This window comes from Micropterus dolomieu, linkage group LG07 (genome assembly GCF_021292245.1).
Source record: "Micropterus dolomieu isolate WLL.071019.BEF.003 ecotype Adirondacks linkage group LG07, ASM2129224v1, whole genome shotgun sequence".
NCBI lineage: Eukaryota > Metazoa > Chordata > Actinopteri > Centrarchiformes > Centrarchidae > Micropterus > Micropterus dolomieu.
In genome coordinates this window covers 24,661,281-24,684,627 of record NC_060156.1, presented here as the reverse complement: position 1 = coordinate 24,684,627, position 23,347 = coordinate 24,661,281, and the positions used below count along the sequence as shown (strand labels likewise).

General features: G+C 40.4%; 1 protein-coding gene across 3 annotated transcripts in view; it reads right to left on the bottom strand.

The window, feature by feature from the left end:
• Window positions 1-23,347, bottom strand: part of kalrna (kalirin RhoGEF kinase a) — a 115,111-nt gene that overhangs the window by 71,257 nt on the left and 20,507 nt on the right. For all 3 annotated transcript variants that reach the window (XM_046055046.1, XM_046055044.1, XM_046055045.1), the window contains exons 11-27: window positions 18,607-18,729; window positions 14,410-14,601; window positions 13,889-14,058; window positions 13,236-13,410; window positions 12,296-12,548; window positions 9,505-9,671; window positions 7,323-7,442; window positions 5,812-5,880; window positions 5,507-5,656; window positions 5,251-5,400; window positions 4,450-4,564; window positions 3,958-4,073; window positions 3,629-3,751; window positions 2,761-2,943; window positions 2,424-2,545; window positions 511-577; window positions 324-433 (exon numbers count right to left, since the gene is read on the bottom strand). In XM_046055046.1, the coding sequence (XP_045911002.1) occupies window positions 324-433; window positions 511-577; window positions 2,424-2,545; window positions 2,761-2,943; window positions 3,629-3,751; window positions 3,958-4,073; window positions 4,450-4,564; window positions 5,251-5,400; window positions 5,507-5,656; window positions 5,812-5,880; window positions 7,323-7,442; window positions 9,505-9,671; window positions 12,296-12,548; window positions 13,236-13,410; window positions 13,889-14,058; window positions 14,410-14,601; window positions 18,607-18,729 (2,405 nt within the window). The remainder of the gene's footprint in view (window positions 1-323; window positions 434-510; window positions 578-2,423; window positions 2,546-2,760; window positions 2,944-3,628; window positions 3,752-3,957; window positions 4,074-4,449; window positions 4,565-5,250; window positions 5,401-5,506; window positions 5,657-5,811; window positions 5,881-7,322; window positions 7,443-9,504; window positions 9,672-12,295; window positions 12,549-13,235; window positions 13,411-13,888; window positions 14,059-14,409; window positions 14,602-18,606; window positions 18,730-23,347) is intronic.

The following is a 23,347-nucleotide window of genomic DNA, read 5'->3' as shown; positions in this document are numbered from 1 at the left end:
GAACTGTCAAAGACACTTCTTCAGCTCCCCTGTACAGACAAGGTTTTTTTTTTTTAAGCAGTCAGAGTTTTCAGAGCAAGAAGCCTGCAATGATCTTGGCAAGTTTTTGCCATTGTTAAACTTCATATTATTTGCTTACATGCTCTTAGAGCTTAAAAACACAGTGTGCAATATGCCACGGTTGTTGCTATGCCATGTGCTAGGGAATTCCCACATCTGGTTTCAGAAATGCCTAAAATTGGTTTGAACAAACACAGGCTGTCGCCCCTGCCCAGTACCAACACTGGGCTTAGTTAAAAGCAATGTATTTATGTATCTCTCACTTGTTGTGGAAGTCACAGATGTCCTGCATGTTGCCGAAGATGATATGCTCCTTGTTGGCGATCCCTGGAGGAATCTCCTCCACACCACTGGTCATCTCCCACAGGTAGGTCTAACAGGCAGTAAGGCAGACATGAAAATATTTGTAGTGTCAAAACAACAACGGACAAGCAGAAGGCTTTTTCTTACCTCTAGACACTCGTGGAGATCTCGGACGTAGGTCTTCTCTGTCTGCAGTAGCTCTGCCATGATGAACCTGAGACAAGACAAAAGTTTAGACTACCATGGGAAACACTACAAAGAAGAATCACATGGCAGGAATTATATAATTGGTCCCATTTTCAGTCTGGTTCTTCCATGGCCACATGAGCCTATTAATGTTTCTCAAGACTTTTATTCCTAACAAACAGCTCATGACAAGCCAAACATAATTCAGAAAGCTGTGGAGGAGATTTTGAACTGTAAATTACGCTATTAGCATACTTATGATGTCTTTAAATTCTGAACAATGGGAATGCTATGGGAAGCAGACGGTCATCATTATTAGATTGGGAAAACACTGTATTGGGATGCGGCTGTTTTTTCAGGAATCTTGAGTGTCACAGAATTCATGTGGGATTACCACGGGATGGGAGTCAATTTTACTATTCATCAGGGGAATGGGATGGGACAGGAAAAAAGTCAACGGGAGTGGACAGGATGGGAATCACACATCCCTTTTTAAAATCTAAATATGCATTTCTATTTTTTTTTATCAAGAACGGGATAGGACGGGACGGGACTCATTCTTCCAGGATTGGGACGAGACAGGAATTTATATTGTTACTCTTTCATGGGTTTGGGACAGGACAGGATTTTTGTGGGAGTGGGATGGGACAGGAGTGAAAATCCACTCCTGTGTCACCCTCTAATTGGGAGTGAACAGGAATAAATTTGGTTGAATAGAGTAAATTATTGCAGCTATATTATAACTGTATTATCATCAGAAAGTTACATGCTTCATGTGTTACAGGTTTGGGCTAGGGATGAAATGAACACTAAATCCACGGTTCGGTTCAGACCTCGATCCCTCCCCCTTTTGTTGGAGGGGGGTGGGGCATTATTATTATTATTATTATATTCCATCTTGGGTTCATATTAATGTAGTTGAAGTTGCAGGTATGGTCACTCAATCATGACTGAACCAAAATAGTCACGTGAAACACGCAGGAAGACAATAAAAATTGGTCAAAGGTGTAATATATCAAAATATAAGCCTACAGCTCACACTAACTTTAAATACAGTGATTTCGACATATACGTTACTTGGGCGGGCCGGCCAGATATATTAGCACCTGCCAAAGTGTATTTGGCAACCCATTTTTGCATTTTGCAGAGAAACACAGAGAGAGAGATGTTATCTGATATTACAGTAAGTGTACATGGAGCGACAGTGAACGCACCACTGCAGATGTCACTCACTAACGTCAGTTTCGGTTTCGACCCACATGCGGCGTACTTGAAAACTGAATCACAGATAAGTTTATGAAACGTACTGCTGACGGAGAAAGTTAGCAGAGACACATACAGGGAGAGAGAGAGAGAGAGAGAGGCGGAGCAAGCCGGCGTGTTTGCCGTGAGAGACCAGAGGTGCAGGCTATGTGTGTGGACGTGTGCGAGTGTGGGAAAAAGAGAAGAGGAACAGATTCAAGTAGTAAATAAACACTAAAATAAGGTGGAAAATGACCTAGAATAACGTAGTGTCAATACAAATACAATATAGGCCTATACTGCTACTGCCTCCACTGGCCACCGCCGCTGCCGCCGTTACACTGTCTTAATGAGAGCTCAACAGTCCGGGGAGCGGGTGTGTCGCGGTTCTATCTCTCGGATCCGCGACACGACATGTTGCATCTGCAGGACTGTGTTTGTTTTATAACAAAATTTGAAATGATATGAATGAATGAAAATGAACCGTCCATAGGCGTTCCATGTCCAACATCTTATACAGATACATTTTTTATATACACTTTAGAAGACAACATTTTTCATTTCTATTTAGGAAGCAGCAATGTGTACAGGCTTGCCCTCTCTCTCCCTTCCCACTTCATTCCTGTACTCACTCTTTCTTCCTGGCGGACTTCCTCTTTTCCTCATTGACCTCGTGGTTGGGGTCACGAAGTTTGACCTCAGGGTCGTCAGTCAGGCTTGCAGGGATAATGTCCAACTCCAAGTCTTTATTATCCTGAAAAGACATGAATACATTCTTGTCAATAATCTAAAACAAAAATGGAAAAAACTGTACCTATTTTCTCTGTAACCACACTAACGTGACACCACACTGGGACATTTAGAATATGAGATGAACAATCTGAAAGACGGCCAAACCAAAGACCAATAACTGGTTTCAATTTCAATCAAAAATATGTGAAAACTGAATAAAAGTGTATATGTTTTCACCTCAGAGCTGACTCCCAGGCTCCTTTCTAGGCTCTCCTGGTATTTGGCCATGCGTAGGGAGAAGTCGCGGTATCTGCGATCCACTGTGCTGACCCAGCGCTTCAGCTCCGACACGTGGGCATGGCCTTTCTCCACCAGGTTGTCCGCCAACTGGATCAGCAGCTTCACCTTCTCCTTGGTTTGCTGCGAAAAGTACACACACAAACACAGATCCAGATTAAATACTGTTTAACTGAAGGAGTCACTGATGTCCTGTGTCGCCACATGAAACTCAATACAATACAGACTATATTCTTTTTTAGTGTGTGATCTTATTAAAATAAAGTTCACAGAATGCATAGAAACACTTTATTGGTTCTTTGATTTCTTTCTATCACATATATATTTTTTATTTTCCTTCCTAATGGCCGGCCCTGCCATTGTGTTGAAGAGAAATGAAATATTGGTGCACATCCAATACCTGTCAGCTACGATTCCTGTCCATACATACACTTACTATGAGTTGTCAGACATTTGGAATGGAAACTAGACTGTATTATAATAACTGTAAGCAATAAAATGAGGAGAAGCAACCACTGAACAGGGCATCTGAATTCCCTAGTTCCTTTAATTTGGCATCTGGAGTACTCTAGATACCTTTTGTTCTTTCACTTAAATGTAGGCAGGACAGGAGTTACAAGAATCTGCAAATAGAAATGTCTTATTGCAAAGCCAGTTTTCTGCAAGTTTGTGCAAGGAGATACAGTTTTTACATATTAAGTTTACTGGCTTGATGTTCCCAGCAGTTCCTTTGTGGCAGAATAAAGCTGCCAGTAGCTGATCTGCACACACACACACACACACACACACACACACACACACAGTATACCTTAGCAGTAAGTCTGAAGTGATGATAGTTATTGAGGAGCTGCTGTGTTTCCTCACTGCTGTCTCCAGGTGACGTGTGTGTGGCAAGGTAAACTTCACCTGTCTCTTGGATCCAATCCAGTGCCTGCGCGCACACACATACATACACATACACACACACAATAGATAAAGTTGATCCTCGATCTCTGTATACTTGCTCTTATAAACTCAATACCTGATCAAATAAACCAGATGTCCCTTTATTGCTGCACATTTCCCCAAAACCAAAATCCAGCCAAAACTTTTTTGTTTCACTAATGCACACACACACACACACACACACACAGTGACCTGTTTGGCGCTGCGTTCAAACACCAGATACTGCTGACACTGGTCCAGCCGTCGTTTCTTCAACGTCCAGAAGTGAAGGACTCTGTTCTCTCTCTGCAGCAGCTCATTCAAAATGGCTGCACACAAAAACACACAACAATTCTATTAAATATACGTAAACTCCCTCCCTAATACCAAAATTCGTTTTCAAACTCAACTGCATACTTAGGTTAAATACATTACAACATAATACATCTGATTAATTACAGTCCAGGCAAGTTTCTGTTATCTGCGTGGTTGAACTAAACTTCCCTTTTCAGTTAAAATCAGTATAAAACTAAAACAATGAGCCTTACATAAAATTTTCAGCTTTTATTAAAAATTCCAGGTCTGTCATTACCAGATTTTTATAAAATATAAACATATTGATTGATAGAGTATTGATTGATAGTAGCTTTAAGTTGCAGGTCTTTTTGTGCGATCAGCAGTGGTAGTAGTGTCAGCAACACTGACCTTTAACTTGTTGTTCAGGCCCTCTGGCATGACTGGTGGCTCCAGGCATGCTCACATTGTTCCTGTGGATGTACTTCAGAAACACCTCAGCGTTCCTCCGGGCCAGAGTGCACGCCTGGAGCACAGGGACATGGTTCTTATGCTAACAAACTCTCATAATTAAAGCACTCAAAATAATATCAGTTAAATTAACCTTTTGCTGCAAAACATGCTTTCACACCTGATCTGTTATGTGCATTTCATACAAACTCCAGTTTGTTAGCCTGTTTGGTTCTGTTTAATCAGGCTAGTGTAAAAGAATGCAGTTGAACGTTGTCATTCAAATTCAAACCAAAAGGTAATTTGCAGATGTTATGAAAAACTAAAGGAACTCATAAGTTTCCAACAAACAGCTTATCAGCTTCAAAGTAATTTAACTTCTTAATTTTGGTCAGACCTCTAGGGCAGAACCTGTGTAGAAGATGGATCTAGCGGTTGTTATCTCATGTCTTATCCAATATCTCATTTTAACATCTTATTTCCCGGCTTCTTATCAAAAGTGGTGTAAAAACCTTCATTAAGTTATATTTGGAAATGTAACCTAAATTCACAGGTGCCATTTAAATAGTTTGAAATTGCCATTTTCTCTTCTATTCTTCTTTGGGTCTCATTCTGCTCTGTTGTGTTCTGAATTATTCTGCTCTTGTGTCTTCTATTTAAGGTTAAAAAATCTTTATTGAATTTGATGTCTGACTTTTTTTCATCAGATTTTATGTTCCTGTGTAGCAGCTAATGACAGAGAGATAATGACAGGTGAATCACCTTGAGAAAGGCTTCTTTCTGCTCCAGGTGTTTGCTGATCAGAGGTAGAAGGTGGTCACAGTCGGCCGACATTCCCAGTTTATCATGACTGCCACACCAGTCTTCATCCCGCCGATACTCCTGCTCCAGGCTCTCTAGCACACTGCACACCTGAACAGACACAAAGAGTTGGTGGTACCATAACAGCACTCTTGCTTCAAGCTTAGACAAGAGAAAACACAACCTCTGAGAATGTATGTGTGTGTTTGAGGTGTACCTGTTCAGATGTCTTGTAGAAGGCCACAGATGCATTCACAAGCTTCAGGCGGTCCTCCATCTTCAGCATCAACTGCTGCCAATGAACCGCCACTTTCTCAGCACAGCTTCGAATTGCCTCTGGATCATAGTGACCTGCCTGCAGCACCATCTGGAAGAGAGGGAGCGAGAGAAGGTGGAGGGTAAGACATGGTCATGATGAACAGCCCGCAACACTTCCTGGAACCAGAAATGTACAAGTAAAGTATGGAGGATAAGACAGGATATATCATGGAGTGAGTAAAATTGTAGAAAGCATGGATATACCTCAGCTTTTTGCTGGACCTGCAGAGCGCTCTGATGAGTCTTCTGAAGAGAGTTAGCATGGAAGAGAGACTGGAGATGGAGAAGGAGTGAGAGAAGAGAGTAGTAGTTACTATCAATTAAAATCACTAATTACTCAACTTGAAAGATTCCCAGTGGAGTTTCTGACCACCATTAATGTTATGGAGCAATGTTTTTATGTGTGGGTCCCTGTTTTGTTTGCACTCTTTCACACGCACGAGGACGCACATTCCAGCCAATAGCTTCACATTATTTCACTGATCTAAAGGTCGCGGTAACGTTTCAAGAAACACACAAATATAACGCAGGTAGTGACAATGAAGAAGAATAAGAAAAAGACTGCAAGCAAGTAAACATGACAGTAAACTGTAGGTTTCAAAGTGGAAAACTCCACAGGGCAGCTTTAAATGTAAAGCGGAAAAATACTCATGACAAAATCATGGCAGAAGTCTGCACCAACCAGCCACCATCATGCCTTAAATTGAAGCAGGAGAAGATGTGCAATTACTCTAGGGCAATTCCACTCTAGCCAAAAATACAATGGCAATGTTTTTTGTACAAGGAATTAAGGTAATAGTACAGATTTTAGGTGGCATATTACGTAAAGACTATATTAAGGCTTTCAAAGTATGTTTTTGGGATGTGTTTTCTTGAATGGCAGCTGTCTAAGTCAGATGTGTTGCATTTGCTTATCCCATCTCGGCTCCAAACAGGCTTCATCTCCTTTGACTAAATGTAACTGCCAAAAATAGCAGCGAGAGCTAAATCACATTTTAAAGATTACGTCACATGTGTGCTTCCATGTTATTTTTTCTACAGTCAACATTTTGCACTCTATTGAGAACTGTCGCGTAACTCAAGAACAGACTCAAACATAAAGGTAATTAAATTCCAATGTAGGAAATTCATGCGTGTGCGTGTGTGTGTGTTTAAGCTTCTTGCCAAGACAGTCTGATAGAGGATGCAGGACTTCATGTTGAGGGAACATACACATAAACACACATACACCAGGGTTCCACAGGAGCAGAAAGCAGGCCAGAACACACATGCTGGGTCTGTGTGTGTGTGTGTGTGTGTGTGTGTGTGTGTGTGTGTGTGCGTAGTACAGTGCTGACCAAGGGGCTTTTACCCCTGTGAGTACACACACGCTTCTGGAGTCAGCTATTTGAAGTGCTGCACGGAGTAACACACACACACACACACATACACACACACACGTGTTCAAACATACACAAGCAGAGATAGCACGCAAATGAAATTGAATGTGTGTGTGCATGTGTTTGTTAGCATCTGTTAGTCTTCAAAATCAATGCAGAATTAAATAATTACTGATTCAAGCCCACTACACACAGAGATAAAGTGTGAGTGTGTGTTTCAGTGTGCACACTCATCTGCTACTATTCAAACCAATGCATACTGAAATAATTATTACTAAAGCACAATAAGCCTGCTTTGAGCAGCAATAATTAGGATGTGTGAGAGTGAGTGTGTACCTCTATAGCCATCTGGAACTGTTCATGTTCCCTTTGCAGCTGCTCAGCCTCAGACAGAGAGCTGGCATTCACCATGCTGGCATTCAACATGGACTCACCATTACGAATCCAACCCAACACCTAGAGATAGAGAGAGAGAGAGAGAGAGAGAGAGAGAGAGAGAGAGAGAGAGAGAGACAGTTTGAAAAATTCAGTCATGATATAAGACTGCCAAATACATGACAGCAAATCTTAAAATGACAGGATACCTTTGTTCACGGTGTCCTGTGGGAGGTAACTCTCCCACACAATGTCTCACAAAACTGTGAAAATAGGTCTTTAAGAACAGAAATTCTATACATGTAGGTGAAGGGGGGGATTGATATGCAGTGTGAGGAGAACATGGCTTAAAATGTGACACTATAGTGTGAAAAGCAGGAACCACATACTGTTGCAAAGCCCATGAATGATATGGATGCAGAGTTTATTGGTGTGCAGGTTTTAGAAAGGTAGGTGACAATGAAAGAGTTTTAGATTTAAGAAGAATAGCATCAGTGTCCAAGGTCTTTGGTCCACCTTCAGAAAACTGTCCCAGTGTTACTTACAAAATAGCCCACATAAATGTGGGGCTGCCTGGAAGGATAAATGCCCCACACTGACTAACTGATGTTGATGAAATGTGAATGTTGTTGGCCTTCATGATACAGGACTTTACCAGAATTGTTGTTTAACTAATGTGCAGTAGGTGGCAGCACAGACTTCCAGCAATATAGAAGCACAACAAGAGGAAAACTCATTCAAACATATGACTTCAATTTATGTCAGAAATGTCAATACTTAATCATCATACCTTTTTTTCAGCACAGTGAGCTGTTTCAAACGTTGCTAGAGTGTTTTCGCTGACTAACATTCAAGTTATATTCACATGTCATCTTCACCATGCATAACAATATATTATTCCACACTGGACCAACATTGTGCCCACAGTTATTGTAAGTCATTTGTGAACTTCACTGTATTTATTTGCAGTAGATCTATGATCAGAAAAATTCTATAGGACAGATCAGAGCAAGAAAGAGAATATTATTGAGGGTGTATCTGTAGGATTAAGTATGTTGCTGTATGTATGTTATTAGCACATTGCCATAAACTTCATTAATTATTCAGCTGTATCCATCTGCAGCAGCTTCCTGTCTCAACACACAACATGTTCATGTCACATCTGCAGTAGCTTCTTCACAAAAAAAACAACAGATTTGCTTTAACTAGGAGGAAGAGCTGGGTGTTCTTCTTCTCATTTCTCCAACATTGGGGAGTCATTCCAAAATGACTATTTCAATTTATTTACTTTGTTTCTAATAATAAAAGCTATACCAGCTTGCTCCATTAAAGCACCATATTATTTTCTTTTAGGATTTAGTTTTCTAGTCTTCTCTAGCTCAGGAACAGAGTGATGCTCATGATATTTTGTAGATGAAGTTTGATATATAATAAAGCATTCAGTGTCTCCAGAGGGATCTTACCAGACCTCTGTAACCCACTCCTCATCTCTGCTTGAGGCTAACATTAGCTGCTACAAATTTTATTTTATATTTTCTCTTGCTGCTACTAAAATAATACACCTAAATCTCTGACCGAACTGTCTGTGGTCAAGTTGGATTGTGGTAATGTTGGGCAAGGTTTTGACAAGGAAGAAGAATGGTTGGAATAAAAGACTATCTCTGGTTTGGTCTGCATCAATTTTAATACTTGTTTGTCCAACAGTTTCTTTGAGAATTTCTTCAGTGTCTTCAGTGCCTGGGCTGGTGTTTTTATCATAGACAGTACATTACTGGACAAAGCTGCTCCACGGATTTGAATGGAGAGCAGTGAAGACAGTTTTGGTCCTATAAAATACTACTACAGGGCTACTTCCTGTTGGCACGAGCGTCTACTGCGCATGATCACGTAGTATAAGTGTGGTTTAATGACGTAGAGCAACGGCAGAAACACCGTAATTCTGGAAGCTGCATAGCTGCAACATGCTGCGCCAACAAAAAGTTTGTCTGACTTGGATCGTCACTGTTTAATCCGCCCACCTACAAGGCTCATCTACCAAACACCAATGCAGCGTCACTGATAGGCAAATAGTTTTTTTTAGATACGCCTAGAGGTTATAATCGTGCGACAGGACGTCGCGGGTTCTTGACGCATCTGCATTTACCTGTTTGACCTCGGCCTGTAGGTGGCGTAGCTGCAGGCACTGTTCCAGCCGTGTGTGCGTGTGTTGCGCGTTGAGCTCCACCTCTTGCTGCTTCTCATGGAGGAACTCCAACAGCTCCTGAACCTGTGCGGCCAAGTCCATGTCCTTCTCCCCTGTCAGCTCGATCCCTGACATTCACGCACACACACAAACACACACACATGCACACACAGCTGTGATTGTTGGAATGTATGATGTTGTCATATTAGCTCTAATCCCCCTGCAGCTCAGATACAACTTATTCCTCAGTGGAAATCACAAACACATAACACACTAAAAATACAATGCTACATTCACACTGCAGGCCTTAATGCTCAATTCTGATTTATTGCCCAGATCCATATGACTGTTCACAATATTTTACAAATGTGGCCCATATGCCTGGCCCAAAAGTGACCCGCACATCAAATTCATCATGCTGTTATACAGATGTAAACAAGGAAGCCACAGAGGTTAGCTCATAAATGGTAACCCTCCCAATTTTTGTCTTTTTCATTGCATTCATTACAGTTTCTGGCACTATACAGCACGCAAAAACCCTACAACTCACTCTCCCTACTGTTTCCACCCGGACAAGTAGCATGCACGCGATTCAGAATTGTGACGACAGTCACTGAAGAGGGACATCAGAGTCACATGAATTTGGATCTGACTGTCTAATCTGAGGTCGCATTTCAAAAAATCCAACCTGTACCTGATTTGGACCTGATGAATCCGAACTGGAAAAGATCAGCTTCCATGTGACTTGGGCTGTTCAAAAATCTGATCTGAGTCACAGTATGAGCAGAAAAATCTGATTTGGGTCACTTAGACCTGCAGTCTGAATGCAGCCTTACATTACTTATTATTTATGTGTGTATTTGACATGGTTATTTTTATTTATTTTTTGCTTTGGACAGAGCCCAATTCCTCAATTCCTAACTGTACTTGCATGTGAATCAAATCATGAACCCTAACTAAACACCCCTGCTTCTTTAATATACGATTCTAATGCAATGCAGAAGAATACATTAAATGACATCCTAAAAAGGCATCTCTACATGAAGGTTTCTGACAAGATAGTGCAGAGAAGTGTCATTACTGTCACCAAGGCAGCTTTTTAGAAACTCACTTTTAAAAAGTTATACACTGAAAGAATGCCTCGTGTCTTTCTACTTTCACTCAATATTGATTTGATATTTTTAGGTTAGAATAGATGCATGCTTCCTTTTGAAGCTGATTACTTTATCAATATTACATTGTATTACTGTTTGAGCTGCAAATTAGTTGGAGCATTGAATAAAAGAGAGGTGTGTGTCTTTATTCTCAGCCTGTAGCATAAGTTCACTATAAATGCCCTACTCCACCAGTGACTGGCCCTGCTAGTAAGAAAGAGGTTTTGTTTGTTTGTGTGTGTGTGTTTGTGTGTGTGGCGAGAGATTTATAACTCCAGGGGGCAGGGTGACTGAGGCAGTGACCTCCACATATACACAAACATACACACAGTAAGCGGATTGTGCTGTGACGCTTTTTTAACCTAATTCTCTCCCTATTCCGCACAGCAAGCTCTCTTTGGGATCACAGTTTATTGTACTGCCGAAACATCGGAGATCCCTCTTTCCTTTTTGTACAGTGGGCAGCTGTAAATCCAGATGTGAGCCTGCTCAGCCACATTCGCAGGGTGACTGAGCAAACATGATCACATCAGAAGTGCAGTATGAATGCTAATGCATCCCTGAAAGCAAATAGGAATGCCTAGTTAATGCTGTAGTGTATATACAGCACAACAAATGTCACAAACGCTGTTTATTTAAGGAAAGACGCAAAAAGATCATTTCTCCATTCACTGGTCAATTTAGAGATGTTGGGCTATTTTGCTTCCATGTCTTTCAGACTACTGGAAAGAAAACACCCCAAAAACACATGTAGGTGTTTATTTTACTACATTTTGTCTATATGCGTCTGTATTTCTCTGCTAAAATCAACTAAAGTCAGGATTAGATAATGCCTCTTTTGCATATTTAAATACAATTTCAGAAAACTTTTAATACAAATACTAATTGACTTAATGCAAATAATCAAATGTGGATGTTTCATTGTCATTTATATTAGTTACAGTCTTTTATCCAGTCACTAGTAGTGTCTTGCAAAATGTAATGAATTTCACAATACGTATCTTTAAAGGCCAAAATTAGATTTTTCTCATACTCTGAGCCAGAAATCTCCACTTCAATAGCACCTACATATGGTTTTACAGAGGGGTTTGTTCATATATCATTCAGCCTTGTCTATATAACATTTTGTTCCTAAAGACATGGTAAAAGTTGATGGCTGTTGCCAGTACTTTCTCAAGTGTTAAAGATTTCTGGAAATATTAGATAATGCCTCATTTGCATATTTAAGCATAACATTTCAGAAAACTTGTAATACAAAAAAGTATTGTCTTTCATGGTGGTATCTATTAGCTAACATTTTACCTTATTCAAGTGCCTGGTCAGTTTTGAAGTTTAGAGGTACCAAAGCACTCTCCTGGCTGCATAACTGTGTACAGTCTGTTTTCTGTTCAGTAAAAGCTCACAAGTGATTACTTGGGAAGTATGTGAACAAAACACAAGGGAGAATGATTTCTGGATACTCAGAAACTCCCAACAGGTCTTCTCTGTCCTTTGCTTCCTTCTGCATTCCTTTGAAACTCCTGTCTTCCTCTCTACCTCTTCACTCCTTCTCCAACCATTTTCTTTCTCACAGAGCAAAATAGTTTATGTGTGTTCACCTGAAGCCTGGACCTCCATGATGTACTGGTGCAGGTCTTGACCCTGCTGCATCACTTCATAAGTCATGTTGTTCATGGCTGCCTTCCTCTCTGCGTGTCGTTTCAGCCGCTGCTCTGCCAGGCCGATGTCCTCTGCGCTGCCAGAGGAGGCACCGCCTCCCCCACTGCTGCTGCTACTGCTACCGCCTGAGCGGCCGGCATCGCTCAGCTGACGAGACAAATCCTCGTTCCAGGCGTCCAACTCCGCTGTGACCTGCAGGAACAGAAGATATGTGGGATGAGAAGACAGTTAACATAACATGGCAGAAGTCAGTGGGTGCCGCTGAGCCATTGTTGTTTTGTGGTGTGTGTTTCACTATTACCTCTAATTAGGTCTCATCAGTGGCTGTTGGGCCAAGTGAGCATGTGGGATCAGCAGTTAAAGGAGTTTTATTTTTCACCTCTGACCTTTCTTTTCTTTGTCCATAAGCGAAAGACCACAGGCTGAAAATTGGGGGAAAATCTAGACAGAACTCCAATTCACTTCTACAAGACTGTTTAAACAGTCTCTCAATAACTAATTTTATTGTGTCTTTTGTGATCTTTTATGGTAAATGAATAAAGGCTAATCATGTTCTCTGTCACAGGGGCAGATGGCAGTGTCATGTTGGCTGTCAGCGTCAGCTGGTGTTTCCTTCGTATGCTTAAGTACTACGGTGCTACGTACATAACATAAAATGTGAAGCAATGTGAAGAAATTAAAGGTTTGATCAACTTGTCCTTGGTACTTTGTTGTGGTCAGCTTGGTGTGTCAAGGCCCTCAGACAAAGAACAAGGGACCTCTCTGCTCCATTCCACAGCAGCTCCCAAATTGCCGCTAAGTGTGTGTGTGTGTGTGTGTGTGTGTGTCAAAATAAAGTACTTTATATCCTCTTTGATATTGATCTAACACACTTCTTACTTCTATAGTATACTGCTCAAATATGCGTAGCTGGAGAAAGATGTCTAGCTTGATTTTGCGTTCGTGGAAGAGTTCCTCCATCTGGCCCTGGGCCTCGTCAAGCTGCTGCAGCACCCCCTGGATGTGTGCAATGGAACTGCAGTGTGGTGTCTTGTTGGTCGACATGGCTGCATCTCTGTGGAAAGAGTGAGAGAGGGAGACATTAAAACATACAGGCCCCGACAGAAGATCATTATAGGGCCCCCTTCAGTAACAGTATGAACCAACCAGCATTTCCACTCCAGCTTGTAGAATTACAACCTAGTACTTTCCCTCACAACTAGCAATATTTTATTTCCCTTTACACAAATAAGAGGAGGGGAAAGACAGAGGTGGAGGCAAAAGGAGAAATAACACCATAACAAAAAACTTGTCATTGTCCGTCTATTTGTGCAAGCGTTGTAATTATTATTCATAACCTTACCTTAGTGATGTGATGAACTTGAGATTTTAATGACACTTTAAGTATGAATATCATTACCTGAGCTGCTGAATGAATCCTCATCTCTCTTCATTAACATTATAAATATTAAAATCATTACCTGAGCAACTCTATTATAATTTTTCTCCCTCTCAAACACCATCGTGAATATTATTATAAACTGTATTATTACCTGAGCTGCTGTATTAATTCCTCTCCCTCTTTAATCACATTGAGCGTTGCTTCCAGTGTGGCCGTCTGCTGCTGCTGAAACTGCTGGATCAGAGTCTGAACAGAATCCACTGAATCGCAGCATACTTCGTCCAGCAGCTGCTTCTGCAGCTCTTCCATCCACGACCACAGCTGGACACAAACAAGCAAACACGCAGACAGAGAGGCAGGTTAGTAGATGTGTCATCAATCTTTAAGCACAGAATTTTCTCTCCACTGTATCTCCTCAACACTAATGTATCTCAAAATACTGAATACTGAAAATATCACTAACAAATACACAACAGACTACAGTGCCATTAATTGTGGCAGGTGAAACTCTATATTCTACTCAAACCTGCAGATACACACATGTAACATATCAGAGTCTCTGTGGTTAAAGACAAAATTATTTATTTCTTGATATTTATTATGAAGGTAAAACTCTCTGACAACAGCAGTATGTCTGAGAATGTGTTCCTTTGGTGTGTTTGGGTGCCCCACCTCCTTGGTGTGCGTGTGGAAGGAGACAGACATGTCGAGCAGAAGCTTCCTGTGTTCGACACGGCGGACGAAATCCTGGATTCGGACTTCCAGGTGTCTGGCTGCCTTGTAGATTTCCTCTGGGTCGCACTCTCCGGTCTGAGCCAGCTGCTCAGCTGCCTCGAGCAGCTTGTCTGCATTAGTGTACGTGTTCTGAAAGGAGGAGGATGGACCTTCATCATCATCAACAGCAACACCATCAACATTATCAATATCTGTACAAGCGCGGTCTTGTGCTTAGTCATGTTTGTGATTGGCATTTACAAACAGTTCTATTGTTTCATGCCACATTACCAGTCTCTAACATGTGAAGCAGATCAAACTGTGGTGAAGTGACAACAAACTACTTATAAAAATGTATTAAGAGTTTTCAGTACAGCTTCTCACTGCCTGTTTTAATTGTCATAGTATGAAAATACACTTCGAGGGGTCTTAATATTGAAAATATTAGACTTGGCTGTATTATGATTTACTGTATAGGTTCACTATAATAATGACCATAACTTTCAAAACTATAAATAAAACATTAACATAAGTGCTACCTTCTTGACTGTCACATTTTTTAATGGTCATCATCTTTATCATCACTGTCACCTACACTTTATAATTATTTACCATTATCATCATCACTGTTCGCTTTATCATCATCATTATGATTTGTTTTCCTCATTCATTACAAACGTCTTCTTTCTTTTGTTACTTTTGTCAATGTTTTCATCGCTGCCATGATATTAGCTTACACATCATCACTAACAATAAAACTTTGTGGCATCCAGACCTCTCAGATAGTGTTTCTGACCTAATATAATCACATTTACACCTAAACACCACTGCCGGACAGAGATGACACTAAATCAGGCACCTACACACACACACACACACACACACACACACACACGCACGCACACACACACGCACGCACACACACACACACACACACAGTTGGATCTTGTTCTGTTAAATTGTTAATTCCAGTTTGTGTTAATCAACAGCATAAGGTTTCCTGTTTCTATCTCTATCTCCCCCAAAAAAGGAATAAATCCTGTCTGAGTGTTAAAGCTCTCAGCATTCATCAGGGGGACAAAATGAATTAGTGTCAGTCTATTCTGGTAAGTATGAGAGATTATGACTGGAATATTTCCCTTCAGGAAATATTTTACATCTGAGATATTTAGGGGTGATTGGAGGTTAGGGGTGTGATACTACAGTGAGAATAAAATGTGGTGTTATGACCCCAATTACTCATGAATATAAGTTAGGGTATTTTGGGGGAAAGCTTATAGTCTGACCATTTCACATATTAGAGGGATTAGTTATAAAATACAAGAAGATAGATTACAATAGATTATTATTTTTCGGCACATAACTGGTTTGGTTCAGGGTGAGAATTATAGCATAGAGAGAGAACAGGAAAGCAGAATCATCCCATCAATATAGAAGACCAAACCTGACCTTTTAGGACATACGTGAATGAATGAATTTATATAATGGTAAATAAAAACTGATATGTACATTAATAAATACAATTTATTACATTCACTGAACAAACAAACTGAGAATAAACTGAGAAATAAACAGATTAAAACTGAAAAACATAGACAAAGACAAAATCAGCTGATAGAAAAAAAAAATCCTGTAGAGACTGAATGAAGTCCCATCCACCCCCACTGAATCAGGGTGGCAGACATGGGCAAATAAAACCCAAATTATCAGCCTTTCCCACTTCTTTATAGAGATGCCCTAACAACAGACTCCAACACCCAAACAACTGGTAACCAGTATGTCTGGTCTGACCTCCCTTTCAACCTACCGATGTTGGTTGTGGAACAGGTGAAGCAATGTTGCCCCTCCATAGAGAAATTAAGATTCAAGGCATTGGAAGAAGCTGGAGAATGAGGGTTTTAATGAGAGTAAATGAGTTCTGGGTTTTCATTAAGTCTTTCCGTTTGATGTTTGGTTGGTTTTAATGGAGAACTTATTAGATGTAGATGAGGAGAGCTAAAAATAAAATAGCAGTAATGATGGTAAAATGACACATATAAACACCCAGTTAAACATACATCCCACTACATGCCATAATTGAAACGGACACTTTTATACGTCCTTACATCCAGTATATACTACATCACTAGTTAAAGTACAGAAAATAGAAAAGACCGTCTTTTCTGCATTTCAGGAAAGGGATTTAATAACATAAATTTGAGCATATGTTTCTGTGTGTGCGTGAGAGGCTGTGTGATGTGAGTAAACATTCATCTCTTGGCATGTATCTTCAACATGTACTTCATTTATTAACGGTATGTATGTAGCTAAGTGGAGAGTTTTGTCAGTAAAACATCAGAAACTGCGCAGAAATCCTGACAGGAGGGAAAAGTAGGGAGTCTGACCCAAATAATGCTGATCCACAGCAGGTTATGAAGGTTAATCCTAATCCAGAGTGTAAACATCAGATTACACAACTACACACTTTCTATAGGATTAGCACTCACTCCTTTATATAATTATCACTTTACTGAAACTCCACTGACCAAAGTACTAGTAAATGATTTATCAACTGCCATGGATTATGATTAGACACCTGTCTTAATGTAATTTGGTTTGAGATGGCAGTGGATGTCATAGACCACATTATGCTTCTTTTTTTTCTTCAAAAACTAGAAAGCACTTAGCGGCACGGAGGTGCAAATTGTTGAGAAAGCCTCTATTATAAATTAAATTGATGGGCTGAGGAGGGCTTGGAAAGGTTGTGGGACTTCAGCTCCATCCAGCAAGAGAGAAAAATTACAGAAAGACTTGGGGAGAAGGACAAGATGAGGAAGGAAAGAAAAAAGAAAAGAGTATAAATAGGAAAAGAAGGGTTATACAGTGGATCTCAATATGTCTTGTCTGAGCCGTGCAGATCAGCCGTGTGTTCAGGCTTATTTAACAGCAGCAGAGAGACATGGTAAGGATTTGATGATCCTGATCATATAAGATATTGTTTGACCTTCTATTATTTGTTTAGTCTCCAAAGCAATGCTCTATAAAACGCACATCTGCTGTCTGAGTACTTGCATGGCCTAAAATAAATCAGACAACTGACAACTTAAATAGAGAAGATCAAATAATTTTAGTACACCCAATCCACTTCAAAGCCATTCAAAGCTTCAATTGCATGAATTATTTCTGTAAACCCTGTGTGTGCTTCCTTAAGCATGCCTCACTGACAGTTTTGGTGTATAGTGTTGTTGCATCACTTAAGTACTCAACTTGAGGTTCAAGGACGATGAAGTCTCTGCAATAATGCTGCCTGTGCACCGGACAGCGTTGTACAGAAAAGTGTTGCTATTGTTCATTTTTAAATGTTATATTTTACTTATCTTTATTTTACTATGTCAAATTTTCAAACCATTTTTTGTTTACAAGCCAAATTTTTTGCTCACATCTCTACTCTCCACTGAGAACTTTAACATCTTTCTTTGTTTTCCTCTCTATGACCAAAACTCGAGTTCCAGTGATTCTTACAGACTGTAGCACTGAAATTCAGGAATGGACAACATCTTCTGCAGATCTTTCAGGAAAGGCTTGTGACCATAAATGGTTATGCAGAGGCATGTCTTCATGTTTCCTGCCACCATCAGGCATGGTGGTTTTGAAAATTTGGGATTAATCAAGGCAGATTACTTACAGATGTTTGCAAGGCAAGCGAATAAACATTTGATAAAAACAAACTACTAACTTCAAATTTTTCATGGCAGGAGTGGACCTTTTCTATGTTATGTTGATTCTGTAAATGAGCACCCAGATATGGATTTGGACTGACCAACTCCTGAACTCCAGAAGTTTAGACAGTGACACAATTTTCACTGCTTTTAGACAAGTATGCATTCAGAAATTCATCTTCAATACTGAAATCATGACAGCATAATAATATACAGGTGAAACTGCTTTACTGTTAAAGAACAGTTTTGCTCTTTAGCGTTAACTCGCATCTAATAGCAGTGTGAAGACATCAGCAAAGAAATGCGGCACTCTAAAAGACAAAAGGCAGTGTTGGTTGCTATTGAAAATGACTGATCACTGTGGCATTTGCCTGTTTAATTTAGTCTTTCTGATTATGGAAGTGAAAGTTTTCATTAAAATACTTGGATGGAAACCCATGTGGACAAACAGACTCACCTGAGCTACGTCTTCAAAGTCGTCGTGTCTTTTCTGCAGGGCTCGGGCTCTGTGGAGGGATTTCCCAACACCAGTGTGTTTGCTGAGGAAAGCCTCGCCATGGTTTTCTATCCAGTCCATCACCTGGATGAGAGAGAACACAATGATCGCTTTCAAAACGCCTCCAAAACACACCCAGAATTCACCTGCTGAAACTTCTGGACCTGAAGCTGCATACTTTTTTCTGTGACACATACAGATCACTACAAAATGGTCTAAAAACTCATGAATAAAGAATGAAACAGATTAAACCTTCAGGATCTGTGTGGGAAATTTAGGTCACTGCAGCTTCGAAGAATAAGGTGTTGAATAGGCCAAACTCCATCATCGATGTGCTTGGCACAACTACCAGGCATATTCATCAAAGTGTATTATCATCTCTTAGCTCTGTGATTGTGGATAACAATTATTTCTATTGTAGTGTCTTCCTGTGTATCCCCTATCTAATCTTTTGAGTTAAAACCTTTAAACCTATGCAGGTTGCAGGTTATACTGTAATTTTCACAATGCAGAACTATTTACCAATATGTCTCATCTGAACTTGATTCACTAATTTCACTGTAGGTCAACGTTTTGACAAATTGTGCATTTTGCAGCTGGACTATGTTGGAAAATGTAAATATTTGCTCAGGATTTTGTATAGGCTGACTCTATGGGAAAAAGGGCTTATGATTACACAGCCTGATGTCAAACACAAAAAAAAAAACTAGGTTCATAGTTTAGCTTAGCTGGATTGATTGATTCAGCACAACGCTAAAGTGGTTTACATAACTTCACAGCTCTCACATAGCCATGCAGTCAGCAGTAGGGTGTATGTTATGACCAAGCAGCAACCTCTGAGGCTGAAAAATTAAGCAAATTTTAAGTGCCAAAACGTGCAGTTCCTTAAATGACCACTTAAGGCTGCCTCCAAAAGTGAGTCAATCTCAAAGTCCAGGGGAATTATCCGTCCATGTCCAACTTTATAGCAAAAAAAGGCTGGTACAAAAAACAGTTTTGGTCTGTATAGCTAATTTCCCCCTTTCATGACAACTGTGCAGGCTGCGTTCATGTTTTACACAGACTATGACCAGTGTTGGGCAAATTACTTGAATGTGATCAATTACTTATTATAGATTAATCATTCAAACGTTATCCCATTCATTTAACAATTACTCAACAGCAAAAGTAATTAGTTACATTGCTCGTTGCATTCATATTGTCAGCCCACCTCAGCCACATGGGTTTTAGAACTCCACAGCTTCCACACCCACATTACGTCATGCTAGCTTAATGTTTACCAGTGTCTGCACCATAGACTGTATCTGCACACACCACTTCAGAAGTCCCATCCTCACAGTGAAGCCGAGGGGTTCACACACTCCAACTCTGAATTTAACCAGGTGATTCCTGAATATAGGCTTACCGGTGGCTAATGTTAGCTATCCAGCTAAAAGAAGACACCACATGTAAATAAAACAGCTTTGGAGTTATCAGGAGTCGCTGGCTGTGTCCGAAATCCCCACTCATTCCCTACTCTCTACCCCCTATGTAGGGAGTAGTATGTAGAGCACTACTTTATGAGCTCAATCGCATTATTAAAACAACACTTTCGGACACTACTAATTACGTCATTGCCGTCGGACAATCAGGATAATTTTTTTCTATCAGCGCAATGCGTGATGGCATGTAGGGCTTTGTTAGTGACCATCGGTTGTACACTACTTCTATATAGGGGATAATAATTATCACTATACATTCGGACAGCACTTCAAAATGGCGAGCTCACTATATAGTCCACTATATAGTGAGTAGTCGGTGATTTCGGACATAGCCCCTGCCTTCCCACACCTTCAGCTCCTGTAGTAAGCTAACACATACCGAACCTTCAATATGTAAGTTAATAATAAAGCATTACTAGAATCAGTAGCTGTAATGTAATCACTGGAATTTCACGTATAATCCCTGACACTACATTTTAGGGGAAAAAATAAATGACATTACTGTGACGTGTTACTAATGCATTACTGCCCAATACTGGTTACAAAAAAAGGGCAAACTGGCAAAATTCAATTCTAATATTCAGTCTCATTTAGCTCTTTTTGGTCACTACCAACTCCAGAGGGAAATATGCTAAATGCTAAATGCTTTGCTATGTTCACCAGCTAGTTGCTAACTGTGTCTGTCTTCTCTGTGGTGCTGAGTGGGTAGCATTCAGTGGGTTTTTAGAGCTTTTTCACTGAAAAGAGCTGCCTCCTTAAGGACAGTGAACCAAAACAGTAAAGCTGTGGCCAGTCAGCTACACAATGAGCTGAAACTGACTATAAAGCTGTCGATTAATATCTTGATCTTTGCGTCACATTCATGTGAACGATAATAAAATATGAACACACATATTTTGGTATGACCCTGGCATGAATCTAAATCCAGCAAATCAAGCTTCAAATCAGCTGCTTCTTGACAATAACCCATGCTCCAACATCACATTTGGTGCAAGAACACTTAACACATGATACATTTTGGAGCTATGAAGTAACAGTGTGTACGGATAAATAGTGTAAAGTAATTCATGACGTCAGTGTGGTGTAATCAGTCCAGCTGGGGCCACAAAGAGGTCAGTGAAAGGTCACAACATACACAAACCTAAGCATGCTAACTGCAGCTGGCCTATCTTTGTTTCAATGTACAGCTAAAACTGCCAAATAAAACTACACACCCAATATGTTCTCTTTCAGCCTTCACTTCTGCATCGCTCTCTCGTCCTCTCTGGGGTCACATATATCCTGAAGCATTACAACTCTGGTTGGAATAGTCCTGTTTTCACTGATTTATAGACTATTGGTATGAGCTTACTCTCTCACTTGCTCCTTGTCTCACTTTCTATGTATGTCTCTCACCCTGTGTGTGTCTCTCCATGTCTCTCTCTGGGGTCTCATAGAAACTGATGCATGACGAGTACACTTGGCAAGCTATGTTTTCAATGAATTTATAACCTACTAATATAATCTGTTCTTCACTCACTTTTTATCTCTCTCTCTCTTTGTCTTTTTAGCTCTCTCTCACACTCTCTCTTGGGTCAAATATAAATGTTTGCATGGTACCCATACTCAGAGCATCCATCTTTTATTAATTTATACATACTGTTCTGTAAAATGGACCCATTTAAAATTAATTAAATGTGCTGCTGTTATTGCGTGTGTGTCCTCCAGAAAAAGCTGAAAAAACAAACGAAAAACTAAACCTGATCTCAATACAGAGGGAGGAGCTATTCCAGGTGCCCCTTGTTTGGAACTAAAATTACCATTCACTTTTCCATCCACAGATGATGTTAAGTTACTCACAGTTGGAGCTCTTCTGCAGCTAGAATCCGCATGAATCAGTACAAAGTATTGACAACTGAGTCAGAGAATATCTGGTTCTTTGAAGCAGTTGAAGGTACAAGCCTGTGTACATAAAAACTTTGGGGGAGGAATTAACTACAATTCACAAGGTGCAGCCATCAATCTTAAAATTCACGTGGGCCAATGACACTGTAAAAGCAGCAGCAGGCAGCTCCTTCAAACTTCGCTACACTTTTGTTTTTCATCTGTTATTTTGCGGCTTTATTAAACACGTGTTACCTCTGTGTCATTGGAAAATGAAAAAGAGGTTTTTGGATTAAAGATCAGTGGACCGCGATCGATTTGGCCCAAACAACCGGACCAGTCACCACAGCGGGTGCAGTGATTGCTCACAGGAGAGGAAAGAGAGCAGGGATAGGAGCCATGTTGGGACTCATGTTGACCAAGCAACGGAATTCAGAGACTGTTGTGCCCACATCGTTACAGAGACCTGCCCCATCAACATCCCAGATCAAGCACTCGGCAGGTGGTCCATGTTTCGAGCTGTCAGCGCATGACTCCAGCAAGACGAGAGGAGGCGGACTCGATTACATCGATGATGCTTGGTGCACAAACGCAGTCAAGATGGACTCTGTTTCCCAAATGTCAGACTGTTTATTGTGAACATGAAACTTTCATTTTATCATCTGGTTGCTGCTTTTTACATTCACCCCAGAGCATACGCGTAGGAGCCATTATACATGAGGGGGACATGTCCCCCCCCACATTTCAAAATCTGTGTTTTGTCCTCCTCACTTGTTTTTGGGCGATTTTGGAGTTGGCTCATAGCCAGGCGGTTTGAGTGACTAGTTAATCAATCACACACTCCGCATCAGACATGGTTAAAGGGTTGAAACGCAGACAAAAATCATGTAGGCCTATAGAAAACATGTGACACAATGCAAATGCGGTGCTGAAAAGTTAAGGGAGAAAAAAAAAGAGTTCGCTCGAACCAGGTGCGGCAAAGTGCCTCAATATTGTGTTTATTTTGTGCTGTTCTTTTTGTACCTGAAGACAGCAGTGGGGACGCCTGCAGCAGGGGGGGTAGTGACTTGTTACAAGTAACGTAATTTTGCAAAATAAATAAAATTTAAAAAGTAACCTTTTGACGTTCCTTTTTTAAAACTGTAGCCTACTTTTACTCTTTACTCCAGTATTTTCTGTAGCTCAACTTTTAATTTTGATACATTTTCCATTCATATTATTTATGTTATTGTTCTACTGGAACAACTGAAATCCAGTGAGCACACACCATTGCACTGGTGGCCGTGTTGGAAAGCTCTTTAACAAGCCGGCGCATTAAAAGCGTCTTTAGTCTCTGCAGAGAAAACGTAAACTTCACA